Below are 19,021 nucleotides of genomic sequence, written 5' to 3'. Positions count from 1 at the left end.
CCACCATCGCCCGGGATTCATCAAATCTTGTAATATGAGTGTGGATGATATCCAAGAGAAAACTCCTTGCAGAATTATTTCTTGTATGTGACTGTTTAATTAAAGATGGGTAGTGAATAGTACATACTGAATGCTTACTCCATGCACATGCATATTATGTTAAATTCTATAAATTATATATATGAAAATCCTATACACCATGTTTAAGAAAGTAAGGAAAGATGCTTAAGGAAAAATTAATATGATTTAGAACACTAGAACTTTTTTTAATTATCACCTTAGATTCATTTGTGACAATTACCTCAACATCATTCAAATAAGTAGATTAGAGACAGACTTAATACTATTATATATCACCATAAGAAATTTAAAAGTGTATTTAGGGAAAAACATATGTAATAATTGCTAAGGAGATATAATCTCTAGCTGTTAGTATAGAAAGTTCAAAATACCTCACCAGATTTTTAGGGTTCATTTCTGACTTATGTTGAAATACTTAGTAAATAAGTGTTGCACCAAGATCATTGAATTTATGTAACTTCATCATAAGCAAACAACTTCATTTAATTCATCTTAATAGACAGCCATTTCAGCTACTAGCATGATTTTCTTTCTTGTAAAAAAAAACAATGACACTAAACACACTGACGCTAATAATTTAGTTAATTTTCTAATTTGGAACCAATTTGATTTTTATTACTGGGAATATTTTGATATTTTTTTCTACTAAAGAGAAAAAAGTACTTTGCAAATATCCAATGTTATTTAAATACATTCTTATTGCAATTCAGAAAAGTAGAAAATATGGTTATTGGCTTGTACATATTTTCCACAAAATTACTCATTTACCAATTTTAACTCTTCAAACCAAATAATAAATTATTAACAAATATCTTCTTACAACCAGATAAAGGCGAAGGGTCCTATAAGCCATCAATGTTCATAAACTGAATGCCACAATATAACCATATGCTAATGACCAATACTAAAATATATTCTAAAGAATTCATGTGTCGTTACTATTAGATTGTTAGTTTAAAATGCACCGGGGCTTAATTAAGCTCCTATAATCTCATTTATCTACCTGAACCTATGCTCTAGAAACATTTGGATCTTGTTTTCTAAATCTATTTCAGTGCAGCAAGCATGTACTCTCTTTTTGACAATGACATATCACACAAATAGGTTAGGCAAAGATGTTTTAGGTATAAATTTCATATATCTTTTTTATTTCAAGAGGAAAACACTATGAAAGGTATAGTTAAATAAATTGTCATACAGATTCCTGTAGTAATACATAAATGACTTAATGAAACATTTATTATATCAACTTGGTCAGATATACTCAGGAAAAAATTGCTCAAGTCTGGTCTTGTACCTGCTTGATGCATTAACCAGTGTCTTCAGACTACTTGGGTTTCGTATCAGCTTGTCCAGCATGTTGACGATTTCATCAAACTTGGGCCTGCTATTTCGATCTTTTTGCCAGCAATCCAGCATTAATTGATAGAGAGCAGCAGGACAATCCATGGGGCTTGGCAGGCGGTAGCCTTCTTCCACTGCTTTGATCACCTGCACAAAGCAAAAACAGAATGAGTCCACAATACCACTAATGTAATGGAAGGGTTTGAGAAATTTCCTCCTTCTCATTTCCTTCTGTATTCGTATATTTGCAGTACTAACCAGCTACACTATTTTTGTAAACCATGACCACTTTCATTTGCTGCAAAATAAGACAATAGGAAAGAAGGTACTATCACATACACCACTAAAAATTAGGCCCCTTACACATGTTAAAAGCTAAATGGTAGTGATGGTGCATGCCCTTATTCCCCATCCCTAGGGAGGCAGAGGTAATTGGATCTTTAACCAGGACTTTGTGAAGAAATCCAGTGTCAAACAATAAAAACAAAAATAGAACAAAGAAAACAAAACAAAATAAAAACCAAACTTGAGATGAGGTTTACCTATAATCTTGGTGAAGGATATTTTATCAAACTAACTGCCAAAAAGTAGATCATGTCTTATTTATTCTTGCCTTCTAGTATTAAATAAGGATTATATTTTCTATAATTCCTCTGAAAATATAATATTTTTCTTATAATTATATACAGGCACATTTCAAAGTACTAAAATGGCAATTTCATTTCAAAAGAGAATTTTGGATGGAAAATGATAGATAAGTCAAAGGCTAAATTAGCATAACTGTCTCATGTATCATTTAATAATGTCAAGGTCTGACTGTTTATTATTATCTTTGGATTTCCGTCAGGAATTTGAAATGAGTATCTACTGGCATAGGCATTAGGAATATTTACTTTAAACACATATATGAGTATTTTTCTATTTATGGGGATAAAAACATATTACTATTACTGACATCAAAATATCTAAATACAGAAAAATATTTATTTGTATTACTAAACAATTCAATGGCCTTTTAACTCATTTATGAAAATATCCCAAAACATTAATTAATATGTTTCTCAAAAATACTATAAATAAACTTTAGCAGATTCAAATGTGTTATACCTCAAATAATTTAGGTTTATTTAACAAACTGTAGACTAAAATCAGTAAAAAAATTACAAAAAAAAATCTTCAGGGGTTTAAGTTAAGGCAATCTCTTCAGAATAAAGGGGTTGACATGATCAAATGTGGTGAAAGTAAGGAAGAAATAACTATACATTTACAAGCATATAGGGAAAAGGGATATCAGATACAAGTTCAAACACATCCTATTAAGAAGGAACTACTATTATCTTGAAGTACACAACTATGAAGGAAGTAAATATTATTAGGTTTAACTTGGAATTTCTTTTTATTTGTTGTAAGTTGGGGAATAGACAGACCACAATGTGTGTGAATCCAACTGGTACAAGGTTATCTAGTTTCTATCTATCAAAGATATTAATAATATTTCTATGACAAAAGTGCAGGCAGAAAAATATAAGTGCTCAAGGATTGTGAAAGTGTCTGGAAAATAGTTGGAATATTTCAGAGAAGTGATCTAAGCAGCCTTCTACCTTAGCTAACGTATTTAACTTCAAAACAATATAGAAATCAAAAGGCAAACTGTGCAAAAAAGTATTTTCAACAAATGTAGCAAAGTTGATGCACTAAGGCAAAAGCATCATGAAAAATAAAAACAATAGATTACAAAATAAGTCCCAATTAAAGTTTAGAAAAAAATCGAAAGATGTCAAATGTGACAAAAGATATATTAACAGTACCAATTGCCCTGATATCTTAAAGGGACTTTATTTACTTACTTTCTTGTTTTTTCATTACATTTTTCATAAGATACTACTACTACTATTTTATCTTTAGTACCCTAACTGGCCAACATAGAGGTATATCATTTAAATCATTAAATTTTATAAACTCAGCAAAATTTTACTTAAAACTTAATCTAATTTGTAACATTCTATTCTTTCAATGTTTTTAATTAGTTCTATTTATCTTTAGTGTATATGTATAGCAAAGAAAATTATAGAAGTTATAGATTTAAGATTGAGTATGTTGGGACATAGGAATTGGAAGGCAAAAGGGATTGATATAAATGATATAAATATAGTTCTCATGTATAAAATGCTAAAATAAAATAAAAATTTAAATTAAAATATTTTCCACTGAGCATCCTGTCTCTCTATATAATTGTGACCTGCATAAGTTAAATTAACTCTTTGGTTTTTTTTTTTTACGTTAAATACAATGGTTTTGTCTCTGGACTTTTGAGTTTTAGAGGCTCATGTGTTGGAAGCTCTACCTTCACTGTTACAATTTGCTAGATGAATGTATTCCAAGAAATAGAATCTAGTGAAAAATAATTACGTCAGAATGTTTCATCTTTGGCAAAGACTAAAGGAGTTCTAATTGGGGTATTTTCCAGTTTTCCCTGTTTCTCTACTAAATTTTGTTGCATCCAGAAGGTTGTGTACCAGATGACCTGGCAGCATGTTGTTTGGGATTCTCAGCCTCTGGAATCTTGAAAAAAAAAAATAGGCCTCTCTTCTTCACCTGCTGGGGTGGTTTGAGTGATAATTGCCTCATAGGCTTCTAGACTTGAATATTCAGTCCCCTACTTGAAGAACTATTTGGGATGGATTAGAGTGGAGGTCGACTTTGTTATAGGAAGTGTGTCACTGGGAGCATCTTTTGAGGTTTCAAAAGACTCATGCCATTGCCCTGTTGCTTCTGCTTCCTACTTATGGATCTCCTCAGAGAACTGTTAGGGCCAGGCAATGTGTGGCACGCCAGTCCCAGCATAAACAGGCCATTGCCTAAACTGCAAGTATGAAGCCTGGATGTTATGGGAGACCCCGCGATATTGAACATGCCAGCACCACTGAACATCTGACAAGGAAATTGGACACAGAGAATGGAATCAGCCACAGTGATGCATCTTGTCGGCAGTGAAGCAGCAAAGGTAGATCCATCTAAATGCACTGACATGGAATATAGGATTTGGAGTTTGTCCAGCTATATTTTGGTCCTGTGTGGTGGACTATTTCCTTCCTATGGCCCTAGTCTTCACTTTTGGGTTGACAATGTCTGTTCTGTGACAGGATATATTGGAAGCATGTAACTTGCTTTTTGATTTTAAAGACGGTCGTGTCATTGGGACTTTAAGAATGACTTTGAGGCATCAGAAGACTGGTGCCATCTCCAGTGTGTATATTTGGTTCATATTTGTGGTTTAAGATGTGAGTTGTGAGCTTCTGCTCTAGCCAATGTGTTTGTTGATTGCTGCCATGCTGCTCAGCCAGAACAAACCTTTAACCCTATGAAATTAGAAGTCAAATTAAATGCTTTCATTAATAAGTTGCTCTGGTCTTGGTGTTTTACAACAGCAATAAAAAGGAAAGAAAACATATATTAACTTGCATTAAATATCCTGCTATGACAATACAGAATGCACATAACAGCAAATTATTTATTGTGATTTATAGAATCTATTGTGTCATATATATATGACATAAAATAGTCATATAAAAATTAAAAGAAGTATGTGATTGGTAATAGAGATGCATTCATTACAAAACAGGTTAATGTACTTTAAAGCCCAATATTCCTGTGAACCTTTTAAAGAAATTGTAACACATCAAAAGTAGTAATAAATCTATTTGATTATCAATTGCAGAATTTAAAATAAAATGAATAGAAAATTAACTGCCAAAGAAAAGACAAATTAAATCACATAGAAGAGTGAAAACCAGATTACTATAGTGACAGAAACATTTTTGAATTTATATGCTTAATGGTATATATGAACTCATATATTCAGCAAGAAATACTAGGGAATGATACTATCTCTAACTATAGAGATGCTGTTTAATAAATATAAAATTTGTCTTTATTTTGTGTTATGAAAAATGTTGATATTTAAAATGTTTTCTACTAATAAACTAGATTCCATTGCTTGCAGGAATTCATAGCCTCAGAGTTCATAGTCTCAGGTTTCCTTAAAATGATCTGATTCATTCATGATTGTTTTTAATGTTTTCTGTGACTCCTTTATGTCTGTTGTGGCTGAAGTCATCCTAAATCAAAAGAAGTTTATCGAATTTCCTCTTTTTGGCATAAAGCAAGCTCTCCTCTGTGAGATTTAGAGTATGTTCTATGAATGATAAAATTATGCCACTGAAAGCAAAAGTCCATTTTAGGTCAGATCATATCAAGTACGTAGGTATCAAGGGATCTAACTTTTAGAACTGCAGAATCTCCAGTGTATCTTTGTTCTGTGAGACTACTTTTGTTGTGTCAATGAAAGGAAGTGATTATTGAGTTCACTTAGTCTGCTTTGCTGTTGTTTATGTCAAATTGAGTTAGAGTTGAGGCATAACATACTTAGTGTAGTATTTGGAAATAAAATGTCACTGATGATTAAAAGCTCAATAAATAACACATCATGCACTCTACATTGTACTAGAGGGCACTTTCCAGAATGATTTGTGATTAGATAATCCTTTGTTGTAAGCTTCATATAGATTAGAAGATCTGACCAAAACTCTTAGTTTTCTTCTTAAATTATACTTAAAGATACAACACTGATATTTCCTTTCTTTAATTTTGTAGAAACATTGTCCAGAAAGTGGTGAAATCCCTGAAGTGATTTCAGATAGGAAAATAAACTGAAAGGGGATAAAACTGATGATAAAATAGCAAAGACAGTAGTTAGTGACAGGAACTGATGGAGGAAGGTCATTGGTTAAAAAATGAAGAAACTGCTTGGCCCTGATAGGTAAAAAATTAGGTAGACAGAGTAAACAGAACAGAATGCTGGGAGGAAGAGGAATTGAGCTCAGACTCGTTAGCTCTCCTCTCGGGGGGCAGATGTGAGGCCATGTTCCCTTCTCCCGGGCAGACATGAAGCAGCCAGCCACCAGGTCAGACATGCTGAATCTTTCCCGGTAAGACTGATGCTACACAGATTACTAAAAAAATGGAATAGGTAAAATATAAGAATTAGCCCATAAGAGGCTAGAGCTCGTGGGCCAAGCAGTGTTTAAATGAATACAGTTTGTATGTTGTTATTTCGGGTAAAGCTAGCCGGTGGTGGGAGCTGGGTGGTGGAATGTAACCCGCAGCTCCCTCAACAGAAGCCGGGCTGTGGGAAGAGGCCAGCAGCTCCATACAACAAGGAACATTAGATGATGCTATAATGCCAAATAAGTTATTAACTGACAAAGAGAATTAGAAAACCAAAAGGGTAGAATGATGGAGCATAAATATATGAGGTACAGATAGGTACAGATAAAAATAGGGAGATGAGAATGATTAGCAAATATTCCTTAAATCCTTCAATTTCCTGCCCCTATATCTTTTCGCATACAAGTACAGTGCCCACCCACACAAAGCACTGCCATGAATTTACTCATCTAACTGTGCAGTTAGGCAGTGAGGTTTTACCATAACAGTTGCCAGTTTAGGTGTAAGGAAGCTTTTTCTACACTGAGGATACTTGGCAATGTCACAGGTTTCTAATGTCATGATGACACAGAATGACCTAAAGGAAATTTGATAGCAAAGAGTCTAATTCAGCTTGAAGTCTATAGTCCATCACCGAGGGATGCCAGGGCAGGAACTCAAGGCAGGAACCTGGAGGCAGGGACTCAAATTGCCATGTAAGAATGCTTCTTACTGGCTTATTTTTAATGGCTTTCTCAGCCTGTTTTATAAATTTCAGGACTACCTTCCTAGGGCTGCCACCACCCACAATATGCTTGGCCCTCCCACATCAGCAAGCATTAAGGAAATAATCCACAGTCCTGACTAAAGACCAACCTTACAAAAGCAATTTTAAACGTTTGTTGTTCTCTGTCCTCAGATGACTCTAAACTTACATCAAATTGTCAAAATACTGGTGAATTAAGAAATTGATATTAGCTTTTGGCTTTCTTGCTGGGCTTGGGTGGGTGATGGGAGACTTGTAAAGAAAAATAAATGTGTACTAATACAGATTTCTGTTCTCTGGACCAAAGGCAAGTTTAGACAATGTCCACAGAAGCACTCAACAACATTCATCTACCATCAGAGTCTTCTTGTTTGATCTATAACTTCACTGGCTACAATTTTAAGTGTAATTTATTGCAATTTTAACTTAACTGATATAATTGTCAATACCTGATATATACTGATTGAATATACATTGCGTAGTTAGGAATGTCTAATAGATCAGATGTCAAAATGTCTTAGGAGTGGGAAGAAACTATAGAGGCTGACAAATAGGGAAATCATATTTCTATGAAATAGATTAGTAGGATGTATTTTCATTTCAGGTATTTGTGACAAGACAGAAAAAAATGATGCTTATTGAATAAATTAAAAACAAAACTGTGTTGGTTCAAAAGTGATGTGAGCATCTAGCATTTGTGTGGAAAAAAACTGTAGAAAACAAGGCTTTGTCTAGCCATGTTCAATTCAGACTAATTTCTATCTATTGAATTGAACATTACATCACTCATTTATTTAGGAGACTGATGTGATTGGGACATAAAAACAGAATTGCATAATAATTCAGTTGCTCTAAATCATAGCCATTGCTATAAATCATATATTTTTTAAAAAAGCATGAAAAAAGGATTGATATGTCTATTATAAAATTTTATTATTTTATAACATTAAGAAAATTGCTGTTCTTCTCTAAGCCCCAGTTCTCCACTATAGAAGCAAAATAATGACAACATCTCTTTATTGTGTTATTTAAGTTTACATATATAAATATAATATTAAAAATATTTAAGATATAAATTGCAGGTATAGACACATACACACATATTTCTGAAATTGAATGGCATTTTAACTGCTTCTTAAACTATAGAGAAGTATAAGTCAATACTCGCTTTCTGGAGCCATGTGAGCTGTGCACAAATAGACCAATTATAGCACCTGTAGGAGACTACAGAGGGGAGATGGTGACTCCTGAATGTAATCTTCTGGTGCTACCAGAGAAAAATTTAGGGAAAGCTGAGATGTTGCTTTTGCTACCACTTATGGAAAATTGAAGAAAGTAGACTAGCCAACACAGTGGGAAACAATTGCAAACAATGATCAGTGCAGTACTTCTAGCAAGACTGTGCTTTCCTTTGTTAGGAAAACACACACATGGTAAAGTAAGGGCTCACGAGGAGGGAAATGAGCAGCAAGAGAAAGATTTAGGAAGTCAGCTAGATTCCATTGTCCTCTTTCTTCTTTCCAGAAAACTCTATCAGGTGTCTTTGCAGAATGCAAACACATGCCATTAATTCCCAGATGCTTTTAAGGAACATATGTACATACACACACACACACACACATATATATACATATATACATGTACATATACATATATACATATACAACATATATACATCATTAAAAATCAAATATGCTCCCAGGTTTTTGTTTCTCTACTTTGACAAATCCTGACCAATCCAAGAACAAATATTGGTAAAGAAAAGGGAACAAATATTTGACCATGCCGTCCTATTAATTATTCACATAACTTGAGTTTCCATGGCCTACAGTTGGGACATATACCTTGAAATATTCCTGAGATGTAATTTTGGCTGTGCTTCAAAAGTCAGACTTGATGGTTGTATGTGATTGCCATTGTACACAAAGTGAGTTTCAAACACATAGTATCTGCCTATGAGAACCTGAAGGTATGTAAAGGAAAGGATGTGCTATAGAGTGGGATATAAAAAATAATTGGAGAAAGAAAAAATATGTTTCAAGTAAGTACATTATTGAGTTAAAATCGTTCAGTACACAGATTTACAAAGAGCTATTCATTGGTAAAGGGTATATGGTACATTCTGCAGGTTCAACACTCCTAGCTACTTTTATAGTTATTATCAGATGGAAAAATATCAAATTTTAATATGATCCAGACTCAAAGAGAGTGTATTCAATATTAATAATGGGAAATGATTAAAGCAAAGGCCACAGTTCTGTCCTAGGTATCATAATGTAAGCATTTGGACTTGGAAAGAAAATTCTTTAGGGTGGTTCTTTTCCTGTTAGAATTATATAATTCTAAACATTAATTATATTTTTATGAGTGCAATAGAGTTCATCTTTCATTTCAAAGATTAGATTTCAGCATTCATTCTTAGATGGCTGTTCCTTCTTCATCTTCGAGAACAATACTGACATAAACCGAGGGGAACAGCACTGTGGTATAACTATACCTACTTAGCAAAAGACTGAAGTTTTTCCCAATTGCAACTTATGCTACTTTACCTCATTTCATTTTTAACATTCATATAAAGATTATTTCCATAGCAACAAATGTACCAAAAGGTAAACAAAGCATTTTACATTTTCCAAGTAACTATCTTTTTCACAATTTTAAAACATTATAAGAGCCTGGACTCAGAGAACAAAGTGTTTCATTCTCAACTTGAGGGAGAAAGAGAATCTCTGTACTTACATCCTGATTGGTCATCTCCCAGTAGGGTCTCTCCCCATAAGATACAACTTCCCACATAACGATTCCATAGCTCCAGACATCACTGGCAGAAGTGAACTTTCGAAAAGCTATTGCTTCTGGGGCAGTCCATCTGATTGGAATTTTGCCTCCCTAAAATTAAAAACACATGTACATATATATGTATATATATAAAATATATATGTGCATACATATACATTAGCATACTTCAAGGGTATCTAGGGATACTGCGGTTTCTTTGAGAAGATCTAGAAAGAGATGTAACATTTTTAAGTGAATCAGTTTGACAGCATGCAGTCTCTTTTCACATCTCCCAACCCATGAGCACTTGTAGACTAACAACTAATTGGCTGTCGGGAAGGTTTCTGCTATAAATTCTGTTTGACTCTTGGAAGGCATACAGGACCTACATCTCAATTAGAGTGCTCAGGATGGCAGAGCTGATGAGGGGAGGGAGGCACTCGGGCACATCAATAAGGTGAACACTCAGCATTCTAAAAGTAGAGGACTCAAATACTCTGCATGACTTGTTGTCCAATGAAACCCTGGGATGTTTAACAGTTTATAAGACAAGCAGGAAAATTCTACGTGCTGAAAACTAAAAGGTTGCTTTTCCTCGACATTGTTTTATTTTTATAAGGCTTGTTTATGCACCTCTTAGCTTAACCCCATACTTTAGTGTTTATCAGAATATTGAACCTAAGAAACACCATTGCTTAACTTAACTACTCAAAAGATTGTGGGTACTCAAAAAGATCACATTTTACAGTTATTTTTTTCATGTACTTGCTAATGTATATTGAGAGACAGATTTTCTTACCAAAAGTCTAATTCACACCTACCTATTTTGTAGAAAGAATAGTAAAAACATTAGGATACAAGAAAAGGGACATAAACTTTTTAGGAAAACTTTTTAGATATATAAGAAAATAAGTTTTATGTCATGACTGAAATTTGAAAAGGGGACAAAATTTAGGCTAAATCTTTTTATGCACACACAAACACATGCACACATATGGTAATATTACCAGAAATATTTGGAAACTGTTTTGTTTAATAATACATATAAAACATTGCATCACACAGAGTTGTAATATGCTTGTTTTCTTTGGTATCATTTTCATTTGTATGTAGATTTATATATATATGGGATGCACATGAGTACAGGTGTTGGCAGATGCTCCCACATCTTCTGGAGCTAGTTATAGTTTTTTTCTAAGCTGCCTGATGTGCTATTAGGAACCTAACTGACATTCTTTATAAGAGCAGTTTGTGCTCCTAACAATGGAACCATTTCTTCACGGCCTTGGATAAGTTTTTTACTGCTTTGCTACCTGAAGCAGAATCTTGCTCTGTCATTCAGGCTGGCCTTGAGATCAGGATTTGCAGCAATCCAATTGCCTTCGTACCCTGAATTTTTGGATTGGAGGTGCATTGTTTTGTTCTTCAACATGTGATTAAATTGCCTTTTCGAGACTGTAGTTCATTGATTCCGCTGAGTGTCAGCTCTAAATTGTTCTCCTGTTCATTGGAGCAATGCTAGCATCACTAACTTCTGAGGCTCACTTACCTGATAAGTCTCATTACTTATATTTTCTACTGCTTTCACGCCCCATTTCTAGAAGGCAGGCCTGAAAGTATCAGGATCCCGGGCTCTTCCAGTGGTGCTGCAGCATAGCACAGGAGCAAGGGCCTTGGGGTAGCTGCTCCTATTTACCTAAGACAGTCACTCATCACAGCAGCAATAGACCTTCCATAACCTCAGTCTTTCTTACGCCAACTTTATTAAGTGCAATTCTAACCCGGGAAGAGTTCTTAATTGAGGTTTTATTTAATGAAATAACAGCTGTAATAGTTAGATGTGGGAAAGCAGAAATATCGCATCAATTAATTCATTGGTTTAATGAGATGACCTTTGGAAGTCTTTGGTTGCTTAAACAAATTACTCTTGCTCTGCATCATGGTATAAATCCCTCCAAATCCATGTGCCACAAGTCAAAGTTGTCCAACTGGAACTATCTAATCATAGAATATAGTAAAGAACTTTTTATTAGACTACCAATTTTATAGGAGAATTTAATATGGAGACATGAAATGCATGGATTTAAGAATTAGAGGTGACAAAAGTGTTCTGTATTGGAACACAATTAGCTCATTTGTACAGAGAAGGAACATACAATAAATCCCCGTGCCAACAAATAATTCTGAAGTTGAGGATATCCAACAAAATATTTCAAACATTTATTAAAAGATTTTCTTAATACTTCAATTAAATTTTTGAATTTTAACACAAAGTAAATTCAATTTAAAATTTAAAATTGTAAAGAAACTTTTTCACAAACTCCTTTTAAAACACAGTCCCTGCTCTCCTCAGCTAATCTTATACTTTGTTATTCCAGTTATTTTATTTCAGTTATTTAGCTTTCTGTAAGCTGCATATTTATGATAGCTATTACACTGTGAGTAATAACCAGTTTTCCATAGACTTAGGCTTAATAGTTCTTATACTTTGTAAATCAAGTAGTGAGACATTTTAATCCCTCCAGAAAATAAAAACGTAAAAAAATGAAACTTGTTTTCCCACAAATTAAACTCTTGAGATGAAGAATAAAATCTTTTTAATTTATTTCACAATAGAAAACACTATAGTAAAGATAAATTAAATTTCCCAATAATACTATCTATACAAATTTGTATGTGCATATAATCATATTCATTCTTTATATACACACCATGTAAACATATATGTTTAATATAAAATTCTGTATTTTACTATTCTTTTACTTTTAAACATTCTATAAAACACACACACACGGCATTATTTATGAATTCAGAATACGTTTTTTTCTTTTTTTATTGGCGTCTGTCCTAGTTAGGATTACTATTGCCATGATAAAACACCATGACCAAAGCAACTTGGAGAGGAAAGGGTTTATTTGTTTTATGCTTCATCAACAATGGTCGTTATTAAAAGACATCAGGACAGGAAGTTAAACAGGGAAGAAACCTGGAGGCAGGAGCTAATGAAGAGGCCATAGAGGGGTGCTGCTTACTGGATATTTCTCATGGGTTACTCAGCCTATTTTCTATAAAATACAAGACTACCAGCCCAGGAATGGCCCTACTTACAATGTGACAGGGCCTTCCTCAAGTCTCACTAATTTAAAAAATGCCCCACAGGCTTCCCTGAAGTCCAATTTTATGTAGGTATTTTCTTAGTTGAGGCTTTCTTCACTCCAGTGAGTGTAGCTTGTGTTAAGTTGACATATATCTAGTCAACACAACATCCCTAAGAAAAATGAATTAATTACTGAGACTAGGAATGTGAATAATTTTATAATCTAAGTTTAATACTTGATTTTTCTGGTACTAAAAACTGTAGAATTGGATTTTCTATTTTCTCCCCTTTTCTCCCATAATTCCTCTATCTCCTCTTGACTTCATTAGAGGAATGCCCATTTTGCTACTTCTTTTAACATCTTTAAAAATTAAATGCTTCTAGTCTAGCGTGTGAAAAATGCATTCTGTTAGATCTTACCCTTGTGGTGTAGGCTGCCTCAGGATCATCTTCCAGTACCCTGGAAAGCCCAAAGTCAGACACTTTGCACACAAGGTTACTGTTGATTAAGATGTTCCTCGCAGCAAGGTCTCTATGCACGTAGCCCATGTCAGAAAGGTACTTCATTCCTGCAGCAATGCCTCTCAGCATGCCAACAAGCTGAATCACAGTGAACTGGCCATCGTTTTTCTACAAAGACAGTGCAACGTTAGGAAAGCTGTATGATTCACAGGAGTAAAATTTGGAAAAAGCCTTCTTTCATTTTTCAAATTACTGTTAGCACCTTTCAGAATGAAAATGCAATTTCTACTCAAGGAGGAGAGAACGCATTAGAAACCACAAATTTAACTGATTGTGTTGATCAGGTCAAACCCGGCAAAGACTTTGAAAGTCCTTCAAAAATCTCATGCTGCTCACAAACACATGCACAGACATGCACACATTAAAAAGAGGCACTTTAAAAAGAGAGTTTCAGTGGATGAATAAAGATTGAGAAAGCAGTGTAATAGGATGTTTAAAAAACTAAAGTTCATTATATACATATTTGAAACCATCAAAGAATCAAATAAATAAATAATATTTTAATTATCTTCTGAATATAGCTGCCTATCAAAAAATTATACAGCAATGTACACTCTCCCAACACGTCTTAACATAGGTGTATAATACGGGTTTTAACATATTCCAACATGTTTTAACATAGTTGTATAGATAAATACTTTCAGGGCAAAGGCTCTTTTATATTTCCTATAAGGAATTGTATATAATGGGAAAATAACTACAGGAAGAAGAAATAGACATGATGAGTGTTTCATGAAGCAGTTTATTAGAGTTGTGCTATCTTTTGATAAGTATTTGATATGCAATCCTTAATTATTAAACATAATAAGCCAAAAATATTGATTAAATCTGACATAAAGAAGACACACAAAATAATATGTCATTATATCTTCTATTTAAGAGACAAACATTTTTGGTCTCAACGTGATAACAGCTCTGATAGTATGTGTCTCTCTACTATCAATAATTACTTGAAAACTTAAATTGTGAGAACTTATGTTTTGTTCAATTGAAATTACTATTAATTAATTCATTTATTTTAATATATTTTACTTATTTCTCCTGACTTCTATCTGACTTCGAACTCATAGAGATCTACCTACATTCACACCCAAGTGGCACCATTAACGGTTTGTCCCAACACACTCAGATGAGCTTAATTTACACTTTCTGTTCTTCTAGTGCCAGAGATTGCATGCCACTGATGGTTTTAAACAGATTCTTTTTTCTAGTAATAAAAGTAATAACTCCATATTTAAATTTGAAAAAAAAATTGTGTGCAAGGAAGAAAATATGGATCATCCATAGTTGAAATGTGTTATTCCCTAATAATACTATTTTTAGTTACTTCTTTTCTTTTTCCTGTAGGTAGTTCTTTTACTACTCAAGTGTAAACATATCTTCTTATCTGCATTCTTTGCTTAATAGTGCTAAGCACATAGCATGCATAACATTGTATGCTATATTGTACCTCATGTTACAGACTATTTAAAAAAGCATGTGTCATTTAAAATAATCCACATTGCTGCCTTGTCATGCACTGTAGCTTCTTTTTGTCATAAATCAGAGGAATCTGCTCATTGCGGCAAAGTAGCGCTCACCTTGGCTAACACTGAGTATACAATGAGGTAATTTAAAAGCTATCTAGATAAACTTATTGAAGTAAACATGAAATGGCCTGAGGCAACTCAGGAGTCTCTGCAGTGTGGATGAGAGCAGGGATAATTACTGAGCACTGGATGGGAAAATATCAACAGTTCTTGGAAGTCTGTTGTTTTTGTCAAAGGCATTTAATGTAACAAAGTTAAATGAACTCATAAGGCTTAAGTAATAGCTTGAATTATTTTGAATAAAATGATGATACAAATCCAATAGACTGGAAAACCTGTGAGTGCAGAGAAGTGAACTGGGAAGAGGCAGGTACATTGGTGTAGGTTGGGGATCAAAACAGAAACTTTACATAGAAGTGAAACGCTGCCATGATCCGTGCAAAGTTGTCACCAATTTCATAACAGGACCTTTCCACACCAGAAGCAACACCCACTACATTGAATTTATATCTCCAGACTATAGGTTACTCATATATAAAAATTCATTTTAAAGAAATTATTCAGAGTAAAGCAAGTTGTCAATATTTAAAACTGGGAGGTGTGCACAGAACTCATTTACTCCTCAAACCCAAAATGTCTGACAATATTGGCTATATTATCTGGTTGATGACTTTTCTACTGAACCCCTTTAGAGGGCCAATGATGGTTATAGACTCCAGTTTAGTATCTTAACTAATTACTTGCATGTGCATGGATGTTTTAGACACATTTTTCTCTGTCCATTAGTATACACATCAAAAAAATTGTATACCTATATCACCCCCTCAAGGACAAGGTGCATAACAAAAGAAGGGGCAAAAAGAATATATGAGTTGAAGGATGAGAAGTAGTGCCATGAAATGCTGTCTTTTGGACATGGGATGGGCACAGCACTAGCAAACTCACTGCAGCTCTGGCCATCTGCAGAGAATCTATACAACATGGCATCTTTCAATATTCTATCAAGGATGGGGGAGGTCTCAATAAACCCTCTTTTCTCCCTGTGGGCCATTAATACTTGCTGGAAAGGGGGGCACTGTTATCTTAAGTGCAGTGTTGCTCATGACCAGCAAGTGACTTGCCTCCTCTGATTATTCAAGCTACACAAATGGAAGACAGTGATCAAATACACATATGAGACAGAGAATTAGGAACAGAAGTTTCTGGTAAGAAGACAATGTTCAGTAGGAGTGGAAGGTACTTTAGAGAAGGGAATGGAGAGAATATGACAAAAAATCATGTGTATGCATGAAACTCTCAGAGTATAAATAAAATTATTTCATAATTTTGAGTATTTGTATAACATTTTCTTCATTTTCTTTCTTCCTTATCTCCCTTCATTTTTTTCCTTTATTTATCTCTACTTTCATTTTATTTAAAGTAAGAATTTACTTAAGTAAAATTACATAACCATTTAATTGGGTTAATATAACTTTTCTGAAAAAATACCTTTCAAATATCAGTTTATTGTGGAGTATAATGGTGATAACTTATTTTGAATCCATTTAAAACTTTACCATTAAGGTTGTTCAATTTTAACCTCATTCCGTGGGCAAAATCCATGTGGCCATAGACAGCTAAAGTCAAGCCACGTCTTACCTTTAAAAATGTGTCCAAGGAGCCGTTCTCCATATACTCTGTCACTATCATCACAGGTTTGCCTGGAAAGAAACAGAGTGCTGTCAAGGGTGGTCAGAGAGTGCCACATTTTTCATTAATGAATTTAATAATTTATTTACTTTCATTAGCTAAGTTTTGATCAGGTTTGTCCCACATCTTCAACAGCCTCGGATACTCCCACCTCCTGCCACCCACAGCTTTGTGTTCTTTCTCTCTCTTTCAAACAACTACCACCCAGAAAATTCTTATTTAGGAGATCTAAAGCAGACATTTTCACAGTCTCACTGCGGATATGTGTCAAGCTGTGATAGAGTTCCTGAGCACAAAATGTTTATCTCAGCAGTAAGTAAGTTACTTTGTTTATTTGTTCACTTATTTATGTATTTATTTGGTTTTTCAAGATAGGGTTTCTCTGTAGTTTTGTTTTGGAGTTTTTCCTGGAATTGGCTCTTGACGACCAGGCTGGCCTTAAACTCACAGAGATCTGCCTGCTTCTGCCTCCCGAGTGCTGTATTTTATTTATTAATATGAAACAATTGTGTGCTGTATTGGAATACATGTAGTATATACATATAAATGCACACATATGTACATGTATGTGTGTGTGCGTGTGTGGAAGAGCACATAGATTCATGTGCATGTCTTAAAAGAATATCCATGTATGATTTCTACCTCTCTTGTTCACCTGAGACAGGGCTCTCCTAGTTTGGTTACCGTTGCTATGATAAACAACCAAAACCAACTTGGGAGAAAAAGAGTTTATTTGGTTTTATACAACCTATTGCCGTTCATTTGATTTTATACATCCTAATACATGCCAATTTGCTGTACAATAAAAAGTATGTTGGGTAAAATTAAGCATTGTTTTAAACTATTTTGAGTTAAGAAAAAGAACTCTAACAATAAAATGTCTAGCTTTTATATCAATTATTTATATTTTATATATTATGTTAATCACAGAAGTGAGTTTCATACAACTAATAAGAGCATTGTCATTAACTTAATGATATTCTCAAGATGAGTTTTTTTAGTTAGGAATTGATGAATTCAGGACACTGAATTAAAGCTCTCATATTTAAATACAAAACACTATATAAAAGTGCAAACTTAGCTATAGAAAAATCTGACAAACACATATGAAAAAATAATATAGACAGAAAAGTATTTTTTCATTTAAGATCATTTAAAACTACTATTTAGAATCATAAGACAGCACAGTTTAATTTCTCACTCAGATGATTATGCTCTCATGAAGTACACTAGTAGCAATATTCTTTAAATGGAGTGTTACAGAGTATTACAAAGGCAGGAGACTATTCTTCATCCTCTTTAAAGTTTAATATTCTTTTTTATTAAAACTTGATTTGACATTCTTGCAGAACGTATAATGAGCAGTGACTAACATTCAAGAGTAGGTTCATGATATGCCCAAGAAACTTGTTAAAAAGAACTTATCAAGTTCAGATATGGACAAAGCCTTGTTTCTATGTTTAAATTAAGATTATGACAAAAAATAAAGGACTATTGCTTTACAATTAGATGTCCAAGTCATAACAGTCAGTACTAAAGAAACAACAACTGATCCTGGCCATGATATGGGAAAGGAGAAAACTTTGCATCCAGCTGGTAGAAATGAAAATTTATTAAACCATTGTGGAAATCAGAATGGTATTTTCTCAAGAAAATAATAATTGAACAACTGAACGACCCAGTTCTACTACCTGATTTGAAGACGCCTAAGTCACATTAAAGAAACACTTTCACATGTGCTCATTGCTGTATCATTCGTAATGACTAGGAAAGAGAGTCAGTCTAGATGTCTATCAAGAGATTGGTACATAAAGATTATAGGGTATCCCCTACAAAATTTCCCTCAGCTATAGACAAAAATGTAATTGTGACATTTGCAGAAAAAATGGGCAGAACGATAAATCATTGTTAAATGAAACAAAATAAGCAAGACTCACAAATAGAAATTTGTATGATTTCTCTCATATGTGAAATTTAGACTTAAAATTGTGTGGTGTGGTGTGATGTGTGTGTGTGTGTGTGTGTGTGTGTATGTGTGTGTGTGTGTGTGTGTGTGTGTAGTCTCAGGTCAAGAAGCAGAAAGAGAACATGAAATGGGAAGAATAGAAAGGGGACTAGAAGCATGGCTCACAGGAAGTGAGGGAGCAGAAAGGTAAGAAGAAGACATGGCAGTATCTGTAACATGAGAAGAGAGAAGACATGGCAGTATCTGTAACATGAGAAGAGAGA

The 19,021-nt window shown here is 33.9% G+C and overlaps 1 protein-coding gene across 4 annotated transcripts in view; it reads right to left on the bottom strand.

The window, feature by feature from the left end:
* The window catches only part of Epha5 (EPH receptor A5), a 289,143-nt gene that overhangs the window by 11,794 nt on the left and 258,328 nt on the right, over positions 1–19,021 (bottom strand). For all 4 annotated transcript variants that reach the window (XM_005359425.3, XM_005359426.3, XM_013350834.2 and 1 more), the window contains 4 exons: positions 16,742–16,803; positions 13,473–13,682; positions 9,917–10,066; positions 1,379–1,572 (listed from right to left, as the gene is read on the bottom strand). In XM_005359425.3, coding sequence (XP_005359482.1) covers positions 1,379–1,572; positions 9,917–10,066; positions 13,473–13,682; positions 16,742–16,803 — 616 coding nt within the window. The remainder of the gene's footprint in view (positions 1–1,378; positions 1,573–9,916; positions 10,067–13,472; positions 13,683–16,741; positions 16,804–19,021) is intronic.

The sequence above is a fragment of the Microtus ochrogaster genome, linkage group LG1, assembly GCF_000317375.1.
Source record: "Microtus ochrogaster isolate Prairie Vole_2 linkage group LG1, MicOch1.0, whole genome shotgun sequence".
Taxonomy (NCBI): domain Eukaryota; kingdom Metazoa; phylum Chordata; class Mammalia; order Rodentia; family Cricetidae; genus Microtus; species Microtus ochrogaster.
The sequence above is the reverse complement of the archived record's forward strand: the minus strand, read 5'-3'. Positions and strand labels throughout refer to the sequence as shown.